The sequence below is a fragment of the Lipophrys pholis genome (genome assembly GCF_963383615.2).
Source record: "Lipophrys pholis genome assembly, chromosome: 6".
Lineage (NCBI taxonomy): Eukaryota > Metazoa > Chordata > Actinopteri > Blenniiformes > Blenniidae > Lipophrys > Lipophrys pholis.
The window spans coordinates 7,472,664-7,497,423 of record NC_137629.1 but is presented as its reverse complement, the minus strand read 5'-3'; the positions used below and the strand labels follow the sequence as shown (position 1 = coordinate 7,497,423).

General features: G+C 42.3%; 2 protein-coding genes across 2 annotated transcripts; both read left to right on the top strand.

The window, feature by feature from the left end:
- The first annotated feature begins 109 nt into the window (after window positions 1-109).
- On the top strand, window positions 110-16,276 carry LOC308110868 (uncharacterized protein). The gene is made up of 2 exons (XM_080465488.1): window positions 110-131; window positions 14,133-16,276. Exon 2 carries the CDS (start codon window positions 14,275-14,277, stop codon window positions 15,181-15,183), a length of 909 nt encoding a protein of 302 aa, XP_080321614.1. The 5' UTR covers window positions 110-131; window positions 14,133-14,274; the 3' UTR covers window positions 15,184-16,276.
- Window positions 8,588-11,709, top strand: LOC308111209 (uncharacterized protein). Its single transcript, XM_080466024.1, has 6 exons — window positions 8,588-8,651; window positions 8,755-9,078; window positions 9,916-10,254; window positions 10,340-10,465; window positions 10,557-10,585; window positions 10,681-11,709. The coding sequence occupies exons 1-6, from the start codon at window positions 8,609-8,611 to the stop codon at window positions 10,807-10,809; spliced, it is 990 nt and encodes a 329-aa protein (XP_080322150.1). The 5' UTR covers window positions 8,588-8,608; the 3' UTR covers window positions 10,810-11,709.
- Window positions 16,277-24,760: the final 8,484 nt, after the last annotated feature.

Below are 24,760 nucleotides of genomic sequence, written 5' to 3'. Positions count from 1 at the left end.
CAAGTGCTACAATAAAGCTACACTTTTCACAGGTCCCTGTGTCAGTAACTGAGGTCGAGGTGTAGCTAAACATCTGACATTTGGAGCAGGAAAAAATAGGAGGAGAGGAGGGGGAAGCCATGGCTAAACAGGTGCTAATAGGAGCTAAAACAGAGCACAAACAGAGAGAAACTGGAAGGCAATCACCTTTTCGGTTTAGGAATCCGGTTCTTTCCGTCCGGTTCTTTTTGTCCAGTAGTTGGGTTTAGCCGCTCACCTGCTCTGAGCACCGCTCACCTGCTCTGAGCACCGCTCACCTTAAAGCATTTAGTAACTGAGAGAGAGAGAGAACATCAGTTCTAATTGAGTTCAATGATACAAATCTCCTGGATAAAGTCATGACAGGCTACATGAGCTTTAACGTCAGAGCATATGTTCCACCTCCACTTAGATGCTACAAATGTCAGAGAAAGGGCCACATTGCCACAGTGTGTAGGGGAAATCAGAGATGCGGAAGATGTGGAGGTGAACACTCATACGGAGAGTGTGAAGACAACAAACCAATTAAGTGTTGCAGCTGTGGAGGAAACCACACAGCAGCCTATGGAGGGTGCATCAGAAGGAAGGAGGAAGCAAAAGTCCAGCAGGTCAGAACAGAACAGAAAGTCACTTATGCAGACGCAGTGAAGATTGTAGGCAAAGAAAAAAGAACAGAAAACATGGAACAAAACAAGGAAAAGGATGCACAAAATAACCAGACAGGCCTGACAACAGACAAACTAGTTTTTTTTTAGCATATGTCATAAACTGTACAGAACAAGCAAAAACCAAAAGAAGAAAAAATCAAGATCATTATGAAAGCTGCAGCAAAGTTCCTGAACATGAAGGACATATGATGGGAAAAAATACAGTCAGATCTTAATCAAGGAGAAGAAACAATAGGGGGAAGTCAGGCAATGATCCCATAATGTTCATACTTCAGTGGAATTCTAGAAGCCTTTCCTGCATGTCTGTGACGTTAAAATTCTATCTCTATAATGGCTTTTACCAGAGTAGATGGTTGGAGAGAAAGGTACAATAGGTCATCTAGGTAAAAATTTAAAATGCTCTGAAAAGAGGTTTACTCCACCATTTCTTCAGTTTTGGTTTCAAACGGTATAAAAAGGTTCTGTTCTTCTTCGGTTGGTCTCTTTGTGTTTACCATGTGAGCTTTACACAGATACAACCATACAGCCTGCTGTTGGTGTTGTTTCATGTGTTTCAGGTGCATGGTTGGTATTACAAAGTATTTCCTGGATGTGTTTCTCATCACATCCTTCAGTGTGATGAGATCAGGGCCAGGTATTGAAATGCACATGTGTACATGTATATTTATTGAAATCAGGAGAACCACATTGAGATTACTCACCTCTTTTAGTACATAAAAAAGTTTGCTGTGTCTTATATTAATTCTAAATACAAAAATATTCTTAAAACAAATAAATAGCACAAAAGACAAATAGATGGAAACAATAAAAAGTACAGTCGCAGAGAAAGACAAAACTATAAAAGCCACCAAATACTTAAATATAAGTTAGCTAAAACAAGAACAAGGTTAGGTTTGTGTTTACATGTGCTGTAAAATGGCCCTAAACTCGCCCAGCATGACAAACTGTGAGTTTTTAATTTTTTTCTGTACAGCATTTGTTGAATAATTATTCATGTATCTCGAGAAGCACCAACACATATTATGTATGCAAACTTTACCAGAGCAATGTATTGAACTCTTAAAGGTTTTTTAAAAATTGGAATGCAACCATGGACGATTATAACTGTGTCCGCTGAAAGGTGCTAGACGAAGCCCAAGATAGACCAGACAGGGCCAGACGGAAGACACCATTAGTGTCATCAAGAGAATGAATTTATGACGGGAAGGGTCCCAAAACATGCCCGAGTAAGATACGGTTATTTCCGCACCAATGCTGAAGTAGCAAAAAGAGATATGGGCAGCACCTGTTGTGCAAAGGGGGACCCCCCCCTTCGAGGAAAATGGGAAGTACATGTTTGGAAGGAGGACCCTCTGCAGTGTATATAAAGACCAAGCCCAAGCAAGTTATTTTTGTGTTCGATCGTGCCTAGCGAAGTGTCTGATCGTTGGCATCTGTCTGGGGACTGATCTGAGCACCGGGTTTTAGCAATAAAACTCTATTTTTGCATCCTGCTCCGCTCTCCCTGTCTGTTTTGTACGAGTACACCAGCTGAGTACCAGTATAGTTACAACCATTAGTGTTACTATGTTCGATTGGTCTTCCACCAACGCATCTGGCCCAGGACAGCGTTCCACCAAGAAGACCACGACACATTCCATAAACATGTAGCAGAATACATAAAGGCTTTTTTGCCCAGTTTATAATGGATGGTCGGAACTGTGTGTAAAAACAAGTCTTTAGACCTCAGACTGTAGTTATTCCTGGGACACATTATAGGTTATCACACACGCAAATATTCTACAATTTATTGCTGAGATTTATTGAGTGTGCTAAAAGAAGCTCTGAGCTTTGCCCATCCCCAAACACTCCAAAACATCCAAGGTGTGAAAAATTCCAATGCGCAAGTCAGATTCTCATTTTCACTCCCCTGCTGATCCTCAGGTAATGTCCTTTCATTTGTAAATAGAGTCATTTGACTTAGAGCTGGGACTTAGAGGAAGTCTGAAAAATCATTGTATTTTAAATGCTCCCGCTCCACCTATAAATAGGCCGGGTCTTTCTCTCTCACCGACCGACTCCATCTCTTCCTCTCTGCTTCCTGGAGGCGTCTCGTCTTCATGCTCTCTCCCGCCGTCAGCAGTGACATGTCACTCACTCTTACTTCCTGGTAGCCGGTAGGCTTTCTTTCTTAGCAGCAGTACTTTTGACTTGGCTGGACCGGCCGGACGGTTTTTCACCTTCATTTTGATCTGGGTCTAGTTTGGGTTTTTTCCTCAGCCTGGCGTCGGTGCTGGCTTCTCCGGCCCTGTACAGGGTCGGCCCAGTACAACACCTCTTTGTTTTCAAATCAAATCAAACTTTATTTGTAGAGCACTTTTTATACAAAAAAATTTCAAAACAAATTGCTTCACATAAAATATAAAAAATGCAATAAAATAAAATAGAAACACTTGCATGAATGCACACACACACGCACGCACGCACGTACGCACGCACACACACACCCACATACACATACACACACCCACCCACACCACCAAGCCCAACTGCCCGTAACAAACTATAAAAACTCCCGCCACAGGGACCGCCCTGACACACCCGGTCAGGAGCCCACACCACGGTCAGTGAACTACAGTCGAGAGCTCCCACTGCCGTGGCCAGAACGGTCCCCAGGACGACGCCCCCAACAGGCAGACCAGACTCAACTCCCGATGCGGAGCGCCCCCATGAGGAGACACTGGGGTAAAATAAATAGGAGCTAACTGGGATGTTCTGTGTTTCCTGTTTGGGGCATCTCTCCTCCCTCTCTCCCCTTCTCTTAGTGACGCACTCTCCGGGGACAACCACACACACCTGAGGCTGATCGTTTTTATTGTGGATCGTCCTGAGTGGTCCCGGTGTCGCCTCCCGTTTCGTCTCCGACGCCTGCTGCCTGCTGCCTGCTGCCTGCTGCCTGCTGCCTGCTGCCTGCTGCCTGCTGCCTGCTGCCTGCTGCCTGCTGCCTGCTGCCTGCTGCCTGCTGCCTGCTGCCTGCTGCCTGCTGCCTGCTGCCTGCTGCCTGCTGCCTGCTGCTTGCTGCTTCAGTTTTAGTTTTTTCAGCTGCATTCCGGCTCGCTTTGTGTTTTGCGGCTAAATAAACTGTTCCCTTTTACTCCGATTATCTGTCTCTGCTTTTGGGTTCCTGGTTTCGACATCACACTAACAAAGTGAATCAATAAATGAAAATAAAAGATAAGAAAATAAAAAGTAAGAATAATTGATATAGAAAAATAAATAGGAGCTTATAAAATAAATTCATAAAGGGTTAAGCTAAAACACTGACTACATTAGAAAAAAGAATAACAATTAAGTAAAATAGTCAATTAATTAAACACTAAATTAAAAAAGTGAGTTTTGAGCCCTCCTTTAAAAACACCAACAGTCTCTGCAGCCCTGAGGCCCTCCAGCAGGCTGTCCCACAAACGTGGACCATAGTGACAGAACGAGGCCTCACCATAGGTCCTAATTCTGAAACTAGGAACCCTTAACAGGCCGGTGCCAGAAGACCTCAGGGGCCGCGAGGGCTCGTATCGTAAAGCAGGTCAGGAAGATAAGAAGGCCCAAAACCATTTTAAAGACATTAAAAAAATGATTATAAAATCTTAAAATCAATCCTGTAACGCATAGGGAGCCAATGCACTGACTTTAAAACAGGTGTAATGTGCTCCCGTCTTCTGGTCTCCGTCACTCGTGCTGCTAAATTCTGGAGTAGCTGAAGGCTGCTGATAGTTTTCTGGGGAAGACCAAAAAGCAGGGCATTACATTAATCTAAGCGACTGGAAAGAAAAGCATGCATCAGCACCTCTGTGCTGGCCAGAGGGAGAAATGTGCGACTCTGGCTATGTTCAAGTGATAAAATCTTGTTTTTGTTATGTTCTTAATGTGGGGAATAAATTCCAGCTCAGAGTCAAAGAGAACGCCCAGGTTTTTAACTCTCTGCGAGGTTTTCCAGTCCTGCAGTGACGAGTAAAAGCCTCTCCCTCTGGCCTTCAGGACCAATAACGAAAACTTCCATTTTGTCCTTGTTGAGCTGGAGGAAGTTGTCTGTCATCCATGATGTTAAATCTAAAATACAGTTAAAAAGGGCGTTTCATGGCCCTGTGTCATCAGGAGACACAGCAATGTACAGCTGTGTATCATCAGCATAGCTGTGAAAGCTGATGTCATGTCTCCTGATGACATCACCAAGCAGCAACATATAAAGATTATAAAGTGTTGGACCTAAAATTGAACCTTGGGGAACTCCAGACTTGATTCTATGGATTCTTGAGGAGCAAGTATCCATACTTAGATAAAATCGACGATCTGAGAGACAGGAGGTGAACCAGTTAAGAACAGTGCCGGAGAGTCCTACCAGGGTTTGAAGTCTGTTTAACAAAATGTGGTGATCTACTGTATCAAAGGTAGCACTAAGCTCCAGTAGCACCAGGACGGAACGCTTCTGAGCGTCCATGTTACCCCTGATGTGTAACCATTTTCACCAGGGCTGTCTCAGTACTGTGGTTCATCCTAAAACCAGACTGATTTCTCTCTAAGATATCCATTCTAATTAAAACATCATTAAGTTGGATTAAAACCAGTTTTTCTAAAACTTTGCTTAAGAATGGTAAGGATGGTACTGGATACTGGCCGATAATTATCAAGAGTGTGCGGATCTAAGTTACTCTTCTTCAGAAGGGGCTTCACCACTGCTGTTTTAAAGGCAGCAGGGAAAACACCGTCTGTAGAGAGGAATTCATGATGTTAAGAAGCTCAAACTCAAAGAACCCATAGAATGTTTTAAAAAACGCTGTGGGAATCGAGTCTAAAAGGCAGGTTGTGGGGTCCGGTTTTGTCACGCCATCTTTCAGTTCATACTTTTCTTTTTTTCTCCTGTTTTTTGGAGCCCAGGTGGACGAGGGTTTTGTGTTTACTCCTCCAGTTTACATTTTCTTCAACAACATCACAAGAAGGAGAAAACAACCAGAGCGAAACAAAATAATTAATTGAAAGTTTAAAATCCTCCTCTTGTCTCCCGTGTCCATGAATATGTTCACTCTTTCAGTAAAAGATACTTTTACTTGTATTTAAGTAGAATTAAAGACATTTAACAGTGGCTGTATTAAAATACACATTTGCAGTACTCTAGTAGTAAGTAAGCCTGCATATGGATTGTATGTCATGTCTGAAATAACAAAAAGTGAATTATATTGAGCTCAATTTAGTTTTGTTGATTAAGAATTTACATATTTAATAAAACTCACTTTGTTGTTATTATGATGCTTTTGATGCCATGAATCTTTCTGGAACTTATAAATACCATCCTGCTTATTCTGGAATTGACTGTATTATTCATTCACATTTAGTTTTCTTCTTTGATGTTTGTCAAAGTGTGTTGAAGGTTTCATGACTATTTTCATCTGAAACAAGGTTTTTCTGACACACTTCTGTTGGATGCAACGCTTCAATGTAAACAGATGTATACAACTAGTATTTTTTATTTTAGAAATGCTTTAGACCTTGGAAATAATTGGAATTGACAACACATTCTGATTTCATTTGTAAGACAGACGACCAGCCACTTTTTGAAAACTGAAGAAATTCCGGCCCAAAATTTTGAAAAAAACGTCTTTTGCATCTAGACGGGAGGCAGAGTTTAACTTATAGTCTGCAACAGAAGCATCACCTGTGTGTGACCTGCGTTTACAGTTTTCCAGGATTCTGATTGGCTACAAGTTTGGCTGCTCACAGTAGCTCCTCATAAGGATTTTATATGGGTTTGTGTATGAAGGTTTTTTTTTTAAACAGAGGGGGAAATATTCATTTTATAAAAACCCGGTGATGTCTAAACATGTTATTTGTTGTGTAGGTGCATTCAGTGTGGATGAATACATGAAAGAAATATGTCTGTGATGATGAAGACGAATATATAGAGGCAAATGTACATTTTGTCAGAGACGCATTGTTCAGTTCAACCGAGTGAGAAGCACAAACAGCAGTCGAGACAGTTTTCAAACCTGCTGCCAGTTAGTTTGATCAGCCACACACACACACACACACACACACACACACACACACACACACACACACACACACACACACACACACACAGTAAAGTATGAAGAATAGCAGAAATTGCAAGCACAAGCAATAAACTATAAAATTCTTTCTCCATTCATAAATTTAAAGTCACATATCCCCCCTCACATGTTAGCAGCCCCCATTAAACACAAGAGAAGACATTGTGGAAGTGAGCAGGTGTGTGTGGTCGCCCTCTCATGTCTGCTCCACTGAATCGTTGTGAAACCACCACTAATCAAATCGACAGAGCTTCCGCTGCACACCTACTTCCTGGAATGTAGCCAGAGGGTGGGACAGGAAGAAAAGCTGCCACTCTGCACACATGTACTTCTTTAAAAGCACAACCACAACAAAGGTGGACATTCATATTACTCAGTTTCAGGTACAAGCAACACTTTGTAAAGAAAAGCACAAGTGGCAAGTTGAAGAAAGAAATGAACACATGATTGTTTTTATCCAACTCAAGGTCAAACAATAAAAATCAAAGTCAGCTATTTTTGTTGTTGATCTTTCAGTGAAGGCCCCCGGCCAGCTCAGTTGGTAGAGCATGAGACTCACAATCTCAAGGTAGAAGGTTCATGTCCCACGCTGGGCACCACCTTCCTGTGGGCTCACCACCTGCAGGAAAGGTTCTTAATGGGTGCAATGTGATCTGGGTGACGGTGCTCAGACTGACACCCCGGAGACAGATAAGTGGGAGAAGATGGATGCATCTTTCAGAGTATAAATAAAATTGTTTTCCAGCTTGTGAAGTTGTGGTCAACTGGAACAGTTGACTCTTGTTGTTCCTGTGATGAACTGCTGACTGGTCTTGGTTCCTGCTTTAACTTCTAAAGTCATAAAGTGACGCAGAAGATCGGTGGACATTTGTACGATGATCAATTTCTAGTCTTTGTCATTTGGGCTTTTCTTCATACTGCGACAGTTTTATCAGCAATTTCAATCCAGCAAACCAAGAGTGAAACTTTGTTGTGGTCGAGCCTTAAAGATGAATTGCAGAGGACTTTTCTTCCTGCCTCACATTCAGTTTTAAGTTCAGGAAGTTGGTCGTGCGCCGCATTTCAAAGAAACTTATATTTAGCACTTGTGATACTATAGTGATAATCTCTTGTGATTTCAGAACTATTTAGTTGAAAAGTGAGTGTGCAAGACGGTTGACTACACATTCAGATATTCTGACTTGTCTTTTGTTTAGAAAATCATTTCTGTGCTGTTTGGTGTATTCACTTTGTTAAAGAATGTTCCCTTCTCTTTGGCTCCACACTGCGAAACCTCAAGTTAATATTTGAAATATGACCTTTAGGACACAACACCTTCATTCACAGCAAAGAGTCCATGATGTTTATATATTCTTTTGTAGAATAAATCTATGAAATGTGTGTTTCCAGGTGTTATTTCCTGGGAGGGGTGTGTGAGGAGTCGACCTTCACTCTCCTCTGAGGCCCCGTTCACACGATTTAGGAGAAAATGCATCGTTTTTGTTTCAGACAAGTTTTTCCATTTACGGCAGCTTTTAGAGAACAATATCCGTTTAAAATGTAATGAAAGTTGACATCAAGATGGACTCAGAGTATTTTTGAAAAGTTGTGTTTGTCTCTGTTTCCACGGAGACGGAGGATTTTAAAAAAGTTACACCTTAGCCGTTTTCAAAAAGTAGTTTTCAGTAGTGCTCTCTGATGAAGAGGTCGACCATCGTGTTCCTCTCACTTGTCTTCATCACATCCTTCAGTGTGAAGACGAACCAATCAGATGGTCGTGGAGTCTGACCCTCCCTCTTTATGAGATGACAAAAGAAGTGGAGACGCTCTGATTGAAACAGTCAGTGGAGGATTTCTCAGAAAATGTTTGTCACATTTAGTTTTCTGTTGATGATCGCAGCGGGCTGTAAGTATTTCTACACACTTCTGATTCAGCGTATGTACATACATTAAATGAAGGAATGTTTCCGTTTGTGTATTTAATGATTGAATTTGCTTGTTTCTTTCAGGCTCCCTGAATGATCAGAACTTTAACATAACGTCTGTTAATGTCAAACAAAGTGTGACCTTTACGTGTCCTCGTGAGTCTGAGACCCGAGAGATGCTGTATTGGATCAGAATCATTTCTGATCACCAGCCTGAAGTCTTGGGAGGAACAGTTGGCTTTAATTCTACTGAAATTAATGAGACTCCTCATTTTACCACCAAACAAGGACCTGGAACTTTTATTCTGCACATTAAACAAACTCAGATGATCGACACTGGACTTTACTACTGCATAGGAACCGGCTGGACATTAACATTTTTGAGAGGAATATTTCTCAGAGTTAAAGGTAAAGTAATCTCTGTTTCTATGTCTGATCATAAATGTTACACAATTTATTTTTCATTTACTTTAGATATGATGTTTGATCACTTCTCTTTTCTCTCCATCTTCAGTTACTGGTTTATTAATTCATTTACTTACTTACATTGGACTTATTTAATTGCTTATTACAGACTTACTTATCAACTTATTCACACAATTGTTCTCAAAATCTCTCTCTTCATGTGGGACATCAAAGTTCAGACTTGACATACGAGTTAACCTTGTTGTGTAAGATATAGAATCTGTCTTTTGGAGTAACATTGCAAGAACAGATTCCCAAATCTTTAGTGATATAAGAGAGAAGAAGCTGTCAGTTCCTGCTGTTAAAACCTGCGGTTGACTTCGGATCAACATCCCAGCTTGGACCCAAACTTTCTCTCTTATTACTGAAACACTTCAGAGAAATGTGTTTACTGGAAACATTGGAGGTGAGAAATAAGTTGTGCAGTTGAAAAGTTAAAACGCCGCTTCACAGACGTGTGGCTGCTGGGAAGGGGGAGTGGCCAGCGAGTTCGACAGCTTCTCCTCGGAGTATGAACTGTCCTGGCGAAAATTCATTTTTTTCGGCAGCTGGGTGACGTCACTGCCTGACTTTTCTTCTTGTTCTTATGGGTTCTAAATGGAAGTATGAAGGGGCCTTGACTCCAGTTTGCTGGAAAGAGTATTTACAGTAGCAAGTTTAGAGAATAATCTGTTTAATCTCAAACCAGATCATCTCTTGCTGATAGGGATTTTTCTTTCTTACTTTTTTACTCACTTATGTCTCAGAACTGGTCTTGTAGTTTTCTTTTGTGTCCTCCAGGACCCCAGTCTGTCTTCTCTGTCATCAGTCAAGCTCCTCCGTCTGAGTGGGTCCATCCAGGAGAGTCGGTGTCTCTGCAGTGTTCGGTTCTCTCTGACTCTGAGAAGAAAACATGTCCAGAACATTCCAGAGTTTACTGGTTCAGAGCCGGATCAGATCAATCTCACCCCAGTTTCATTTATACTGCTGGAGACGGTGCAGAGTGTGGAAACGCTTCACAGAAATGTTTCTATAACTTCTCTAAGAAGGTCAGTGTCTCTGATGCTGCTACTTATTACTGTGCTGTGGCTGCATGTGGAGAGATCATGTTTGGAAATGGATCAAAACTGGACAGTAAAGGTCAGTACAGACTAGTTTACTAGGAAAATGGTTTCTAATGTAAAAAACAAATAAATCTATATCATAGAATGTTTTATTTTCTCAGATCCGAACACGAGAGCTTTGAATACAACAGAAATAGCTCTTTGTGTTTCCTGTGTTGCTTTGGCTGCGAGTGTGACTGTTTCAGTTTATCTCATCTGGACCAAGAAGAAGAAGGATTGTAACTGTGGTAATACAAGTTTCATGAATATAATGCTAAATCTCAGTGCAGTGTTGAATTAACTAATCACATATTACACAAAATGTCTCTGTTGAAACAGATGCTGAACCGGTCAGCAGTGATCAGCAGGTAAAGTCTCAGGATGAAATAACTGGAAATCTAATTTCAGTTATTTTCATGTAAATAAAGTTGTAACATTTGTACATTTTCTTCTATTTCCTCAGAGAGAAGAAGCTTCATTGACCTATTCTGCACCAACCTTCAGCAGGAGAAAAGTCCCCAAAGCAGAAAGAGGAAACACAAACTCGGCTCAGAAAGAGACAATCTACACTGACGTGCGTTTTCACCACTAAATCATTTAATCTCAATCTGATAAATGACGGTGATGTGATTTTCCTTTTATACAAAACCTGATTGCAAATATAGTTACCAAGGGTGGAAGTACTACATTTCATCTACTCACGTTTCTGTCATCAAGAAGTAATTTTAGTTTCTTGTGACATTAGAAGTTTTTTTTAATCCGACGTACACCATGTAATTAACTTTTCTGTTTTAAAACCTTAAATTGCTACTGAGGAAGATATTTTAAATTCATATTCCAACCTTTTTATCATTGTTTTTGCGGATTCATTTTTATTTTGTTTTATTTTTTAACTAAAGAAATATTCCCATTTTTGATCTGTATTTACTTCGATATACATTATCACCTGTCGGGTATTTTGGTATAATTCTTAAAATGTAACAGCAGTTGTACATTGTCAGTCCATTACTGTTGTTGTTATTTCACAAAACTACATTGTTTTGTACAATTTTACAAGTTACAATTTTGTACAATTTACAATGATTTGAAAATATTCAGCCCTTTTCGATGTTATCGTCTTTTTTTCAGATCTTTTTTTTTTCTATGAAGTTTGTGTTATTGTGTGGAAGGTTCCTTTCCTATATATTTATCCCCCACAAAGTCTTTAAGATATACACTCTTCTTGTATGTATCAGTTAGACGTGAATAAATGATCCAAATTAATTCCTTAAAATAAGTTTGTTTGCTTAAAAAAAAAACAAAGAATCATTCAAACCTGTTAACTTATTTTACATTTTTCTGCTTCATATTGACTTGCTTTTTGTTTAAGAATCTTATGTTTTATACTTTGTAAATAAACTGTTTTCTACCTTGATAAAACACTCAAGCTTATGATGTAAAACCTCTTTTTAATTCACTGTTACGTGTTAAAGCAGATATGAATACCAACCTCCATTTGTATCCTTGCAATATCTTGTTCGTGTCTGTTTTTATACACATAACCCTTCAATATATCAGGCCCAATGACACAGAACGTACAAGTAATGTTTAGGCGGTGTTTTCTATATTCTATAAATATTATTACAATATATTTGTTCATTCAGCATTAGTGTGAATTAGGCCCGTGTTAATTGTTGCACTCTGAAGGAGGGTCATTCATCATCTTGCAAACACGACTGTAGAAACGATCGAGAGGATGACAAGTGAAAGTTTCACAGCGAACCTCAACTGTTACCACAAGACACAGAACAATGGAACAAAAACAGCATTGAAACACAGGTTTGTGTGTGTGTGTGTGTGTGTGTGTGTGTGTGTGTGTGTGTGTGTGTGTGTGTGTGTGTGTGTGTGTGTGTGTGTGTGTGTGTGTGTGTGTGTGCACGTGCATGCAGACCCGTGAACTTCAGCAGCACCACCTACACTGTCATCCCTCATAAACTGGTTCACAAACTGTTCAACCGCAGGCTCTCTGCCCCACTTTGTTCATGAAACAATGACTTTCTGACCAATAGAACTTGACCTCTGACCCCTGAAAGATGCGTACGTCACTTCCCTCGCAAAGTTTGTGATCTAAGAAAATAAACCTTGCGGGAGAATGTACGGAAGCATTTTGCATTCACATGGAAAAATTTAAATCTACTCTGTTTTTCTGTATTAATGACAAAATTATCTCAGAATTATGAGATAAAATAAATTATATAAAACAATGGCTGTTTTTCTGAATTTATGAGATACTGTTTTCTGAAATTTTTTTAAATGGTTTCTGTTGTTCTGTATCAATGGGACAGTGGTGTGTGTGTTATTCCCAGCAGAAGCTCTGCCACACCGTTGTAGGAAACAAGCATGCCTCAGCTCTCAAGTTTAACCCAGCTTTATTTCTATTTGGTTGGGAGATACTCTTGTGTTTAGGTATTGTTGATGGTAATGTTATTAGTTTGTCAACTTTGCACAGTGTTACCTCCGCCGGTTTATAACTCCAAACCGTAGTTAGGAGACCTGGTTTATTACTGATAAAATAAATAGAAATAAAGCTGGATTTAAATTTGAGAGCTGGGGCATGCTTGTTTCCTGCAACGGTCTAGCAGAGCTTCTGCTTGGAATAAGACACACCTCTGTCCCAATGATTCAAAACAACAGAGCCAATTTTAAATTTTTACAGAAAACATTATCTCATAAATTCAAAAATACAGAGCCAATTTTTTTTAAATTAATTTTATCTCATAATTCTGAGATAATTATCTCATAAATTCAGAAAAACCGAACCGATTTAAAAAAAATTCAGAAAACCGTTATCTCATAAATTCAGAAAAACAGCCGAATATTTTTTTATGAATTTTTTCATGTGAATGCAGTACGCTTCCATAACAATGTGCATACCGGTATGCAAACCTTTGAACCACATTTTGGAGACGAGGAATCTGGCAGCGCTGATTGTGAGGTGGTGAATTGAAGCCAGATTCATCTCATGCATTTATTATCATCAAATATCAGACTTAATGATCCACGCAATCATAAACAGCCAAGCTGCAGTGGTATAGATGTTTCTTTAGTGGAATATTACTACTGAATAAGCAGCACCATGTTCATATGTCATAGTTTCATCTTCAAATGATACAGAACGGCGGATAGAACTGATTGATTATCAATTGTGACAAAGTGTGTAACAATCAGTCTAATTTCAGAGTAAGCACATATATAGTGCAGTGACAGCCGTGCGTAAAGTTGCAGTGTGGGTGCGCTGCGTCGCCATGGACTCAGGATGCACTGTTGCGAAGCGCAGTGGTCACCCACCGCTTCCAACTCTCGAGTGACTGAGGATTAAACACAGAGTCCCTGTTCAAATATTTAATTTATACATTTAATAAACAGGTAAAACTGAACTTTATCGGTCTGCTGTGGTCTCCACCAAAATGTCTCCTTCCGTCTCCGACACACCGGCACACCCATGGAGGCTGTTTTGGTGTCCGGTGGTGTGCTCAGGCGCTGCCCCATGATGTTGCTCTCCTCTGACCTCCACCTTCAGATCAGACTATTCTCCACCTCTGCAGTCACTGATCTCTCTGTGGCTCTCACACTATTTACAGCGGCTGCCGATTACTTTTTTAAGACATTATTGTGACACCAAACAATATCATTTTCCAGACCTGCACCTCCTCCATGACTATTTCTCTCTCCGTAAAATTCCTTTTCTTTGTCTTTTCTGTCAGTATTTAGCATCAAATGCCGTTAATCAACAGGCTGATTGAGATGCAAAAATATTGACGAGGCACTTTGCATTGATCATTTATGTTAGAAAGTGGGCGTGTTGAGGGCAGGGTCTGAATTGCATAACATTTCAGTTAGACTGTGATCTATAAGGAGCTCAGAGCAGGTGAGCAGGTGAGCTGCTTAACCCAACTACTGGACGAAAAGAACCGCACGGAAAGAACCGGATTCCTAAACCGAAAAGGTGATTGCCTTCCAGTTTCTCTGTTTTTGCTTTGTTTTAGCTGTTTTAGCTCCTATCAGCACCTGTTTAGCCATGGCTTCCCCCTCCTCTCCTATTTTTTCCTGCTCCAAATGTCAGATGTTTAGCTACACCTCGACCTCAGTTACTGACACAGGGACCTGTGAAAAGTGTAGCTTTATTGTAGCACTTGAGGCGAGGCTGAGTCAGCTTGAGGAACGTCTCCTCTCTGTCGAGCTTAGGGCTAGCCCTGTAGCTAGTAAACAGCCGCCAGGTTTAGCTGGAGCGGAGCGTTCTAGCTTAGCAGCGCAGGTAGCTGCTAACTTTAACCCCCCCTCAGTGGCCCCCGAGCAGCCGGGGGAACAGGGCGGTTGGGTGACTGCCAGGGGTAAACGTAGCAGCAAGAAGTCTACCGGACACCCCCGCTACACCCCGCAGGCCTCCGTCAGTGTCTCCAATATGTTTGCCCCACTCAGCAGCACGCTGGTTGAGAAGGACACGCTGGTTATTGGCTCCTCAATAGTGAGACACGTTAACCTAGGACAACCAGCGGCCACAGTTAGCTGCCTGCCTGGGGCCAGAGCAGGCGACATTGAGTCCCAGCTAAAGCTAATGACCAAGAGTAAACGGAGATTTAAACGGATTGTAATCCACTGCGGTGGAAACGACGTTCGCCTGAAGAAGTCTGAGGTCCTCAAAGCTAACGTAGAGTCAGTGTGCACATACGCGCGGACCATTTCAGACGAAGTAGTTTTCTCTGGCCCCCTCCCAAACCTCATCAGTGACGAGATGTTTAGCCGCACGTCATCTTTTAACCGCTGGCTGTCAGGGTGGTGTCCCAGTAACTCGGTAGGCTTCATTAATAATTGGAAGTCCTTCTGGGGCAAGCCTGGTCTCATCAGGAGGGACGGCATCCATCCCACGTTGGATGGAGCGTACCTCTTATCTAGAAACATAGCTAAAAGCTTAGCTCCTCCATCCTGACGCACCAGAGTGGGGACCAGGCAACAGAGTCGCAGTCCTACACGCCTCTCTGAGTTTCCCTCTGGGCAGTCACCAACCATAGCTAACTTAGTTAAACATCCCATAGAGACTGTGTCTATCCCTCGGACCACCACAAGTATAAAACTATCTAAACCTAGGAAAATAACTTCTAATGACTACAAAAACTTAATCCGTATCAAGTGTGAAACTAGACAAAATCAAGACAAAAAAATTAAATGTGGTTTCCTAAACATTAGATCTTTATCATCCAAAGCTCTTCTAGTCAATGATCTGATAACCGAACACAACATTGATCTCTTTGGATTAACAGAAACCTGGCTACGTAAAGATGAGTATGTTAGTCTAAATGAAGCCTCCCCTCCAAGTCATATTAACACTCAAATAGCTCGTGAAAGTGGTCGAGGAGGGGCCGTGGCAGCCATCTATAACTCTCAGTTACTAATTAACATGAACCCAAAACCCAACTTTAGTTCTTTTGAGAGTCTGAGCATGACCATGCGACACCCGTCAAATAAAATAGTAAATTCTGTAGAATTTGTAATCATTTATCGTCCTCCTGGACCTTATTCAACTTTTCTAACTGAATTCTCTGAATTTTTGTCAGATCTAGCCCTGACTAAAGATAAGGTTATCATGGTAGGAGACTTCAATGTTCATGTTGACGTAGAAAATGATAGTTTCAGTGCCAGCTTTAAATCTACACTTGACTCTCTAGGTTTCTCTCAGGTAGTAGACGGGCCTACCCATAAACATCTACACACCTTAGACCTTATTCTAACTTATGGTTTGAATATAGAGCATCTGACCATCTCTCCTCACAATGATTTCCTGTCAGATCACTTCTTAATAACCTTTGACTTTGTTCTAAATAGTTATAAACCTCCGGCTAAAGCCGTGTTAACCAGGTCTCTCTCTGATAACATAGTAACTAAATTCAAGGAAAGAATTCCCTCTGCTATAGAATCAGTAGTGAATCTTCCTGACCCGTATACTGTTGCTAGCTCAGACATTGAATACCTAACAAACAGTCTGACAGATATGCTAAAAACAACGCTAGACGACATAGCTCCTCAAAAAATGAAAATGAAAAAACAGGAAAAGTCATCCCCATGGTTTAACTCATCAACCCGCGAGCTTAAACAACGCTCCCGTAGATTAGAAAGAACTTGGCGTTCAACAAAAACAGACCTAGATTATATAGCCTGGAAGGATAGCTTCAAAACTTATAAGAAAGCTCTGAGTAGAAGTAGAACTAATTACTACTCATCCTTAATAGAGGAAAACAAAAACAACCCTCGGTTTCTTTTCAGTACTGTAGCCAAACTGACCAAGAACCAAAATAGCGTTGAGCCCACCATTCCTAACAATATATGTAGTGAGGACTTCATGAAGTTCTTTCAAAATAAAATTACAACGCTTAGGGATAACATCCATCAAACCCTACCGTCCGTTAGCCCCATAACAGAGGAACTGGTTAAACCTAACAGTCATCTGGAATGCTTTCAGCAAATACAACTAGTCGAACTAAATTCCCTTATTTCTTCTGCTAAACCAACTACTAGCCTGTTGGACCCAATTCCTACTAGAATTCTGAAAGAGGCACTGCCACTAATTAATAATTCTATACTCGCAATTATTAACCAGTCTCTATCAATAGGCTATGTGCCCCAATCCTTTAAACTAGCAGTTATTAAACCTCTCATTAAGAAGCCAAACTTAGACACAAGCCTTCTCTCAAACTACAGGCCCATCTCCAACCTTCCTTTCCTGTCAAAGGTTCTGGAGAAAGTAGTGGCTAAACAACTCCAGGATTATCTGCAGGAGAATAATCTGTTAGAGGACCTTCAGTCCGGCTTCAGAATGAACCACAGTACAGAGACTGCACTGCTAAAAGTTACTAATGACCTTCTAACGGCCTCAGATAGAGGTCTTCTATCGGTTTTAGTTCTTCTGGACCTTAGTGCCGCATTTGATACTGTCGATCATAATATACTTTTAAGGAGATTAGAAGATGCCGTCGGCATTAAAAACTTAGCCTTAAACTGGTTTAAATCATATTTATCTGACCGCTTTCAATTTGTTCATGTAAATAACAAATCTTCAATGCATGAACGGGTCCGGTGTGGAGTACCACAAGGCTCCGTCCTCGGACCGATATTGTTTAATCTCTATATGTTACCACTCGAAAATATTATTAGGAAACACAACATTAACTTTCATTGTTATGCAGATGATACTCAGCTATATTTATCAATTAAAGCCAATCAGGCCGACCAACTTGTTAAACTAGAGTCCTGCCTCAGGGACGTTAAGTCCTGGATGTCTATCAACTTCTTAATGCTCAACACATCCAAGACTGAGGTTCTAATCCTAGGTCCTAAAAAGCTCAGGGATAACTTTTCAGACAGTCTGATTAGGTTAGATAATATTACCTTAACCTCTAACAGTGATATTAGGAACCTGGGTGTTATTTTTGATCAGGATCTGTCCTTTATTTCCCATGTTAAACATGTCTCCAGGACAGCCTTCTTCCATCTAAGGAATATTGCAAAAATTAGAAACTTCTTGTCCTTCAAAGATGCAGAAAAAATTATTCATGCCTTTGTGACTTCAAGATTAGATTATTGTAACTCCCTAATGTCAGGATGTCCAAACTCCTCTGTTAGGACCTTACAGCTAGTGCAGAACGCTGCTGCACGTTTACTAACCAGAACTGGAAGAAGAGAGCACATCTCCCCAGTCTTAGCATCCTTACACTGGCTTCCAATTAAATCTAGAATAGAATTCAAGATCCTTCTGATCACATATAAAACTCTTCATCAGAAGGCTCCGTCCTATATCGAGAAACTTCTAGAAGTTTATCACCCTCCACGAGGCCTTCGCTCTGAGGATGCAGGACTGTTGGTAATCCCTAAAGTCCATAAAAGTAAAACAGGAGGCAGGAGTTTCAGCCATATGGCTCCTTTACTCTGGAATCAACTACCAGCCTCGGTCCGAAAGGCCGACACCATTAGTTTATTTAAGAGTAGACTAAAAACATTCCTATTTGATAAAGCTTATCCTTAGGAATAAAATAGGAATAAAATAGGATCACTAAGTCGAGCTGCTATAGGCCTAGACTGCTGAGGGGATTTTTTCTCTCCCGTTAAAGGGAGGAACTCTACATTTGGAGGTTCTGTTTCTTGTCTTTCTTTCTTTCTCTCTGTGTAACAACATTACTGTAGACACCAGACACTGCCGCCGTCTTTTTTTATCCCTGACAGGAGGAGAGCAGGATCCAGGGGATCAGACCCAAGACTCACAGAGTGGAGTTACGACGGTCCTACTACCCGACCCCCCCCACAGCACCGGGACCCCACCGCAACGGCACGGCCCTTAAACTCCAGACTGAGATTGGCTCATCATCAGACCAACGCTCATCATAGACTTTTCTTAGTATTTGTACTTATCTGGCCTGTCTGCCACTCTCTCTCTCCCTCTTCTTTTCCTCTCTCTCCCTGTCCTATCCCATGTACTTCTCCCCCCAACCGGTCAAGGCGGATGGCCGTCCTTCCAGAGTCTAGGGTCCGCCCCACGGTTTCTTCCTGAAGAGGGAGTTCTTGAACTTCTCTCCATGCGAGGGAGTTTTTCCTGGCCACTGTTGCTTGTTACACCTGCTTGCTTTGGAAGGGTTTAGTTGGGTCCTGTTGTACTCTATCATTGTAAGAGCGCTTTGAGATGTTTGTTGATGTGATTTAGCGCTTTACAAATAAAATTGAATTGAATTGAATTGAATAAAAGGAAAGTGCGTGCAGATGTGCGTATGCATAGATTACCGATCCAAACGCACACCATTTTTTTAGTTTTTGGACTCTCAAACATTTTTAGTAGGAATCCTACGCAAGGTTTCATACATGAGGCCCCTGGTTTGGCAGCTCCATTGTGTGTAACTTCTCCTGTTGTCCACCAGATGGCAGCCAAATCACATATTTCCAATCTTCCTGTAGCAACCTGAGGCCTTAGTTTCTTTTTGATGGGTTCATGTGGCACATTTTCCTCACTTATAGGGAAATGTATTTATACCAAATAAAATGCTGCACAGTTTATAAGATTTAGGTGAGATTTCAGTCTCATACTACCACTAGTTGTTCATGCAAAATGTAGACAAACAACTGGTAAAAATCACAATGCAATAAGCCGACATACATTGTGTTGCGTTGAGTGCAGAATGCAACATTTTTGTGGAAGCGTGTGTCGTGTCAATTCATTCATTCATTCATTCATTCACCTAAAGTCTTCTACTAATGCTTTGTCTCTTCTGTAAATAAAACACAAACCCTCTGACAGAAGTGCCTGCTGGTGAATATTATGAGATCTCTTTCCATGTCTGTAAACTTTTCATGTGCAAACACTATGGCCACGATTTATGCAGTGAGCCACGGTGAGCAAATGCCCAGTGTGCGCTCGGCGCAACATTAATTCAGAGCCATGACTGGACTTGCGAAAGCGGCCTACAGGGAGCTGGAAGGGACACTACTGTGCTAAGCAGATGGCGTGGAGGAGGCAGAGGCTGGAGACACACGCCGTTAAACTCACACTCTCATACAAGTGTATACACACACACACACACACACACACACACACACACACACACATACAGCATGCTCTCACATGCATGATGATCCCTCTGAGATCCCGCCACACCGCTAATCACTCTGCTTCCGCCAATGACTACAAATACATGGATCAGTGGATCAGCCCGAGATCACGAGTGCTATCAGGGAACCACCAGAGGCTCCGACTCCTTATCTGCCAAGTGGAAGTCGTCAGCTAGTCAGTTCACATTGGCTCCGACCAGGGGCAACTGGTCATTAGGGGCAGGTGGGGCGGAGCGCCACCTGGTGTCATCAGAAAGGACTGTATGCAAAGTATGCTATTAATTCTTTAAGATTATCTACAATATTTTCTTGTCTGTGAATAAAACTTCCTCTTATATAGCACATAATTACTGTGTGAGGACTGTACTCCCTGGTTATTGGTCTCCTCTTGCTGTTTCAGGTTGTTCTCTGCTGATCTAAGTAAGAACTAGTGACATGGCACTGCTGAGACGCCTCCAGGAAGTGGAGCTTGAACAGGTGAGCGAGTAACTCGGTGAGAGAGAAGCCCCGCCTATTTACAGACAGAGCACGAGCATTAAAAGAAGAAAATACTCCAAAAAATGAAGTAGACTCACCAAAAAGAATATGCTCAAATCGATTAGTATATAATAACTGTATTAAGAAAAATAACAGAAAAAATACCCACAAGAGAAAAAAAGGGGGAAATGACCTCAAGACATTACCCCCCCCCATTGTTTTTTTTCAAGTGGTTTAGTTTAACATTTTAATTTTCCGTCTGGTTAATTAATAAATACAGCAATACAACATGTATTTATTTATTTATTGATTGATTGATTGATTGATTGATTGATTGATTGATTGATTGATTGATTGATTGATTGATTGATTGATTGATTTACTAAAAAGCAGTCTGATTCAGCCAATCGGTGCAGTTCTTGCATTAACCTTTGAACTTCCTGTAAATGAGAGCACATTTCTCCTGGTGACTGCATAACGTATTTATAGTAATAAAACTAATAAAATGTAATAATACATGACAGAGTCATTGACACTTTCGCGCTCAACCACAACAACTGATATATTGTTTTATTATGACATCTAATGGGGTGAGTGCATGATTATTGCCTATTTGGTGTTTGAGATCTGAAATCTGAATTCTTCTGGTTATCTCTGTGCTCTGTATATTAATATGTCTTTAAATCCATTGAACCAAATATTTTTCTTTCAGTGGAGGTTTTGGTGACTGGCGGCAGGAGTTAGTGTCTTTGTGTGTGAGGCCGAATGAAAATCTTCTGTGTGTTTTGCTTCCTGTTGCTGTTGAAGCTCCATCAGTGACATTCTTGTGTTAAAGTTCCATTCAGATATCACCACTTCCCGGATCACTTTAACCTTCATGGAACTCTGCTCAGCCTTGGAGTAAAACTAACTTCCCCAACAGGCACTCTCAGTATTTGGAGGGATGTAAGTGAAAGTTGATGAACAGAGAGGACCATGGATCATGCGCAGTGAGTAATTCGAGTGTGACGTCATCGAGTGCAATCCAACATGGCGGCACCCAGCTTGTAATACAAACTTTTACGTCCGACGGGAAGAAAAACAAAACAAAACAAAGACACAAAAGGGTAATTAAGATCACCCACAACGCTGGAAGAAGAAACCATCGAAGATCTTCAAGCCTACTTGGACGAGTGCTACGACCGTCTCGTAATGCCGAAGACGCCACAGGCCACATCTTCAAAAAGAACCCGTCAAGAATCATCACCACCCTTGAGTTCCTCGCCGTCCAAACAGTTCGAAGAGATCCTAGAAGGCATTAACATCAAGCTGTCCAGCTTCGATGCCCGGCTTGCTCTGGTCGAGATGCTCCACCGCAAGTTTTATGCTCTCCGGGACTCGCTGGAGTTCAGCCAGCAGCAGGTGGTGGAATTGACCGCTGAGAACCGGGGACTACGGGACGAGGGGAAGTCACTTAATAAAGGACTGACCGGGCTGACGCAGGAGATCAAGAAGATGAAGGAGTCCATCCTCGATCTCCAGAGTCAGAGCATGCGAGACAACCTCGTCTTCGCGGGACTGCCTGAGCAGATGGAGGAGGAGGCCGAGACGTCGCTGCGGGACTTCATGCAGGTGAGGCGGAAGCTGCCCACCGACACCGTGAGTAAGATCACCTTCGCCCGCGTCCACCGCCTGGGAGCAAGACGACAGGACAACCAGCGCCCGCGGCCCATCGTTGCCAAGTTTGAACATTTTAAACAGAAAGAGCTGGTGAAGGGCCGCGGCAGGGAACTTCGAGGGACAGACTTCAGTGTCAACGACCAGTTCCCGAAGGAGATCCTGGACTGCCGCCGCCTGCTTTTTCCTGTGAGGGAGAAGCTCATCGCTGAGGGATCCCGAGCCGTCATCACAGTGGACAGGCTCTATGTCAATAAACAGCTGTTCTGGGACCCCGCCGTCACCCCCTGGCTCTACTGATGGTCCTCACAAGCTGAGTATAACCACTCTAACACACACATCACAGGTTTACTCAGGTCCAGGTAAATATTTAACAGTAACATTAGTAAACATCATGAACAACGTATATTAAGGCAAAGCAAATTAATATGACATCATTAATGTACACAATGTTTGCAATATTGTTATAGTAATAATTATCTTGGACTTGCACTGTCAGCACTGGGATATAAAAAAGGGAGAAAAAAAAAATGGCACTCCTGACGTCATTGCTAAACGTCACCTCTGGGTTTGAATTGGTTCTTTTTCTGTTTTTGATTTCTCACTTTTCTTTTCTATTTCCACACCCCCTCCCTTGTTTTAATAACAATTTAATTCCACTGTTTTCACCCCACTAAAACCTCCACATCACAATCCAACTGTCATGATTTCACACACTCATATATTGGCAGACACACACTCCGATGTTTGAATAGCCAGTCAGACTTAGGGATCCTACAAACACACGCACAGACATGTGCACCCACACATACTCACAGACGCACACACACATGCGGACACACACATACAAACATGCACGCATGCACACAAGCGCATGCACATAGTCGCGCACACATATGCGGACACACACTCACGCACGCACACACACACATGCGGATACACACATACAAACACACTCGTCCACGCACACACTCGCAATCACACACGCACGCGGACATACACACACACACACCCAGCATTAGAAAACCCACATAGAAGATGAGTGTAGCAAGGAACACGTTCAGGTTTGTCACCTGGAATGTACGAAGAATGGGCACACAAATAAAAAGACAACATTTTTTGAACACTTAAACAAACTACAGGCAGACATTGTCTTGTTACAAGACAATTATTACACACATTATTACAAACCAAACAGAACATCACAAACTGATATCACCACAATCCCCTCACACATACTCAGCATGTTATAACTCCAAGCAGAGAGGCGTAGCTATATTAATCAACAATAAAATACAATTCTCTTGAAAAGACACAATCACAGACCCAGAGGGAAGATTTATAATTATTCACATCTCTCTTCGGAACATAGAGATGTGTATCACAAACATCTATGGCCCAAATGTTGATGACCCCTCCTTCTATCATAACTTCTTCACCACCCTCTCAACACACTCTGACAAAACACTGATAGTGGGAGGAGACCTCAACATCGCCCTCAATCCACAAGTAGACGGAGTTAGTAAAGCAGCAAACACCCGACACTGGGAATCTAGAGACATAGTCCAGCAGTACATGAGTGACTATGGTCTTCGCGACGGCTGGCGCACCTCTCATCCCACTCTTAAAGAGTACACCTTCTACTCAGCAGTGCACCAATCCTATTCACGCTTAGATTACTTTCTGGTGAGTAAATCAGTGATTAAAGACATCTTGGACACACAGATTCACCCCATTACTATCAGTGACCATGGGGCGGGAAAGTGGGGGGTGGGGTATGAGGCTCCTGGGGGTGGAGAGTTGACTGTCCTCCGACCGGGGCCTGTTCGGGCCTTCGCTTTTCCTGGTCTGGGGGCGGGGCTGGGGCGGGGCTGGTCCGGGGCGCGGCGGCTGGGGCCATCTCTGCCTTGTTGGGTTGGGGGGGGGGGGGGGGGCTCCCGGGGGTGCGGCAGGCTTCGCCGCCGGGGTGGGGGGGGCTCTCGGCCCGCTCGGCCCGGGGGCCCTGCTCCGGCCTTTTCTCGGCTTGGCGGCTTGGGTCGGGGCCTGGGGCCCTGTGCCTTTTATCTTTCTCTTGTGGGCTCCTCTTTCCTGGCGGGGATTCCTCTCCGCATTCTCCATCTGCTGCTTTCTGGGCGGGGGCGTGGCTTGCTGGGGTGGTTCGCTGGGGCCTCCCTGGGCCTGGGGGGCTGCCATCCGCCGGGGTGGCGATGTCCGGGTCCAATGGCCTCGGGCCCCGGGGTGTCGCTACGGGTCCCCCCACAACAGTTCCGGCCACACCCAGTGGACAAACCACACCCAGTGGACAAACCACACACACACACACACACACACACACACACACACACACTTCCACTCCTCACGAAAGGTGTTGCTGAAGTTGCTTGTTCTCTGTCATCATTTGTTCAAAACTCTCAAAATCATGTTCCTATTTTGTTGTTGCCTCTTTGTCAATTCATGTTCCTGCTTCATCTTACTGTCTAGATAGAGCTGCAATAACTGCACATAATATATGTCGCACAACAAGGGTATTGTATGTTATCCCCACTGAGGTAAAATCACTTCCATCATTCCAATACATATATCGAAAGAAAAAAGGAGGGCAGCGGGTTTACAATGTGGACATCTCTACTCAATTTCTTGGGTGACAAGCAGGCAGTCAATAAAAGCAAGTACACCATATCAATTTCATCTCATGCCCTTGGCAAAATGTTTCCAGGGGCAAGATGAGCTCCCCCCCTCCCCCATTGCTGTTTTTGCAGTTTTCTGTTATATAAATATAGATTTCT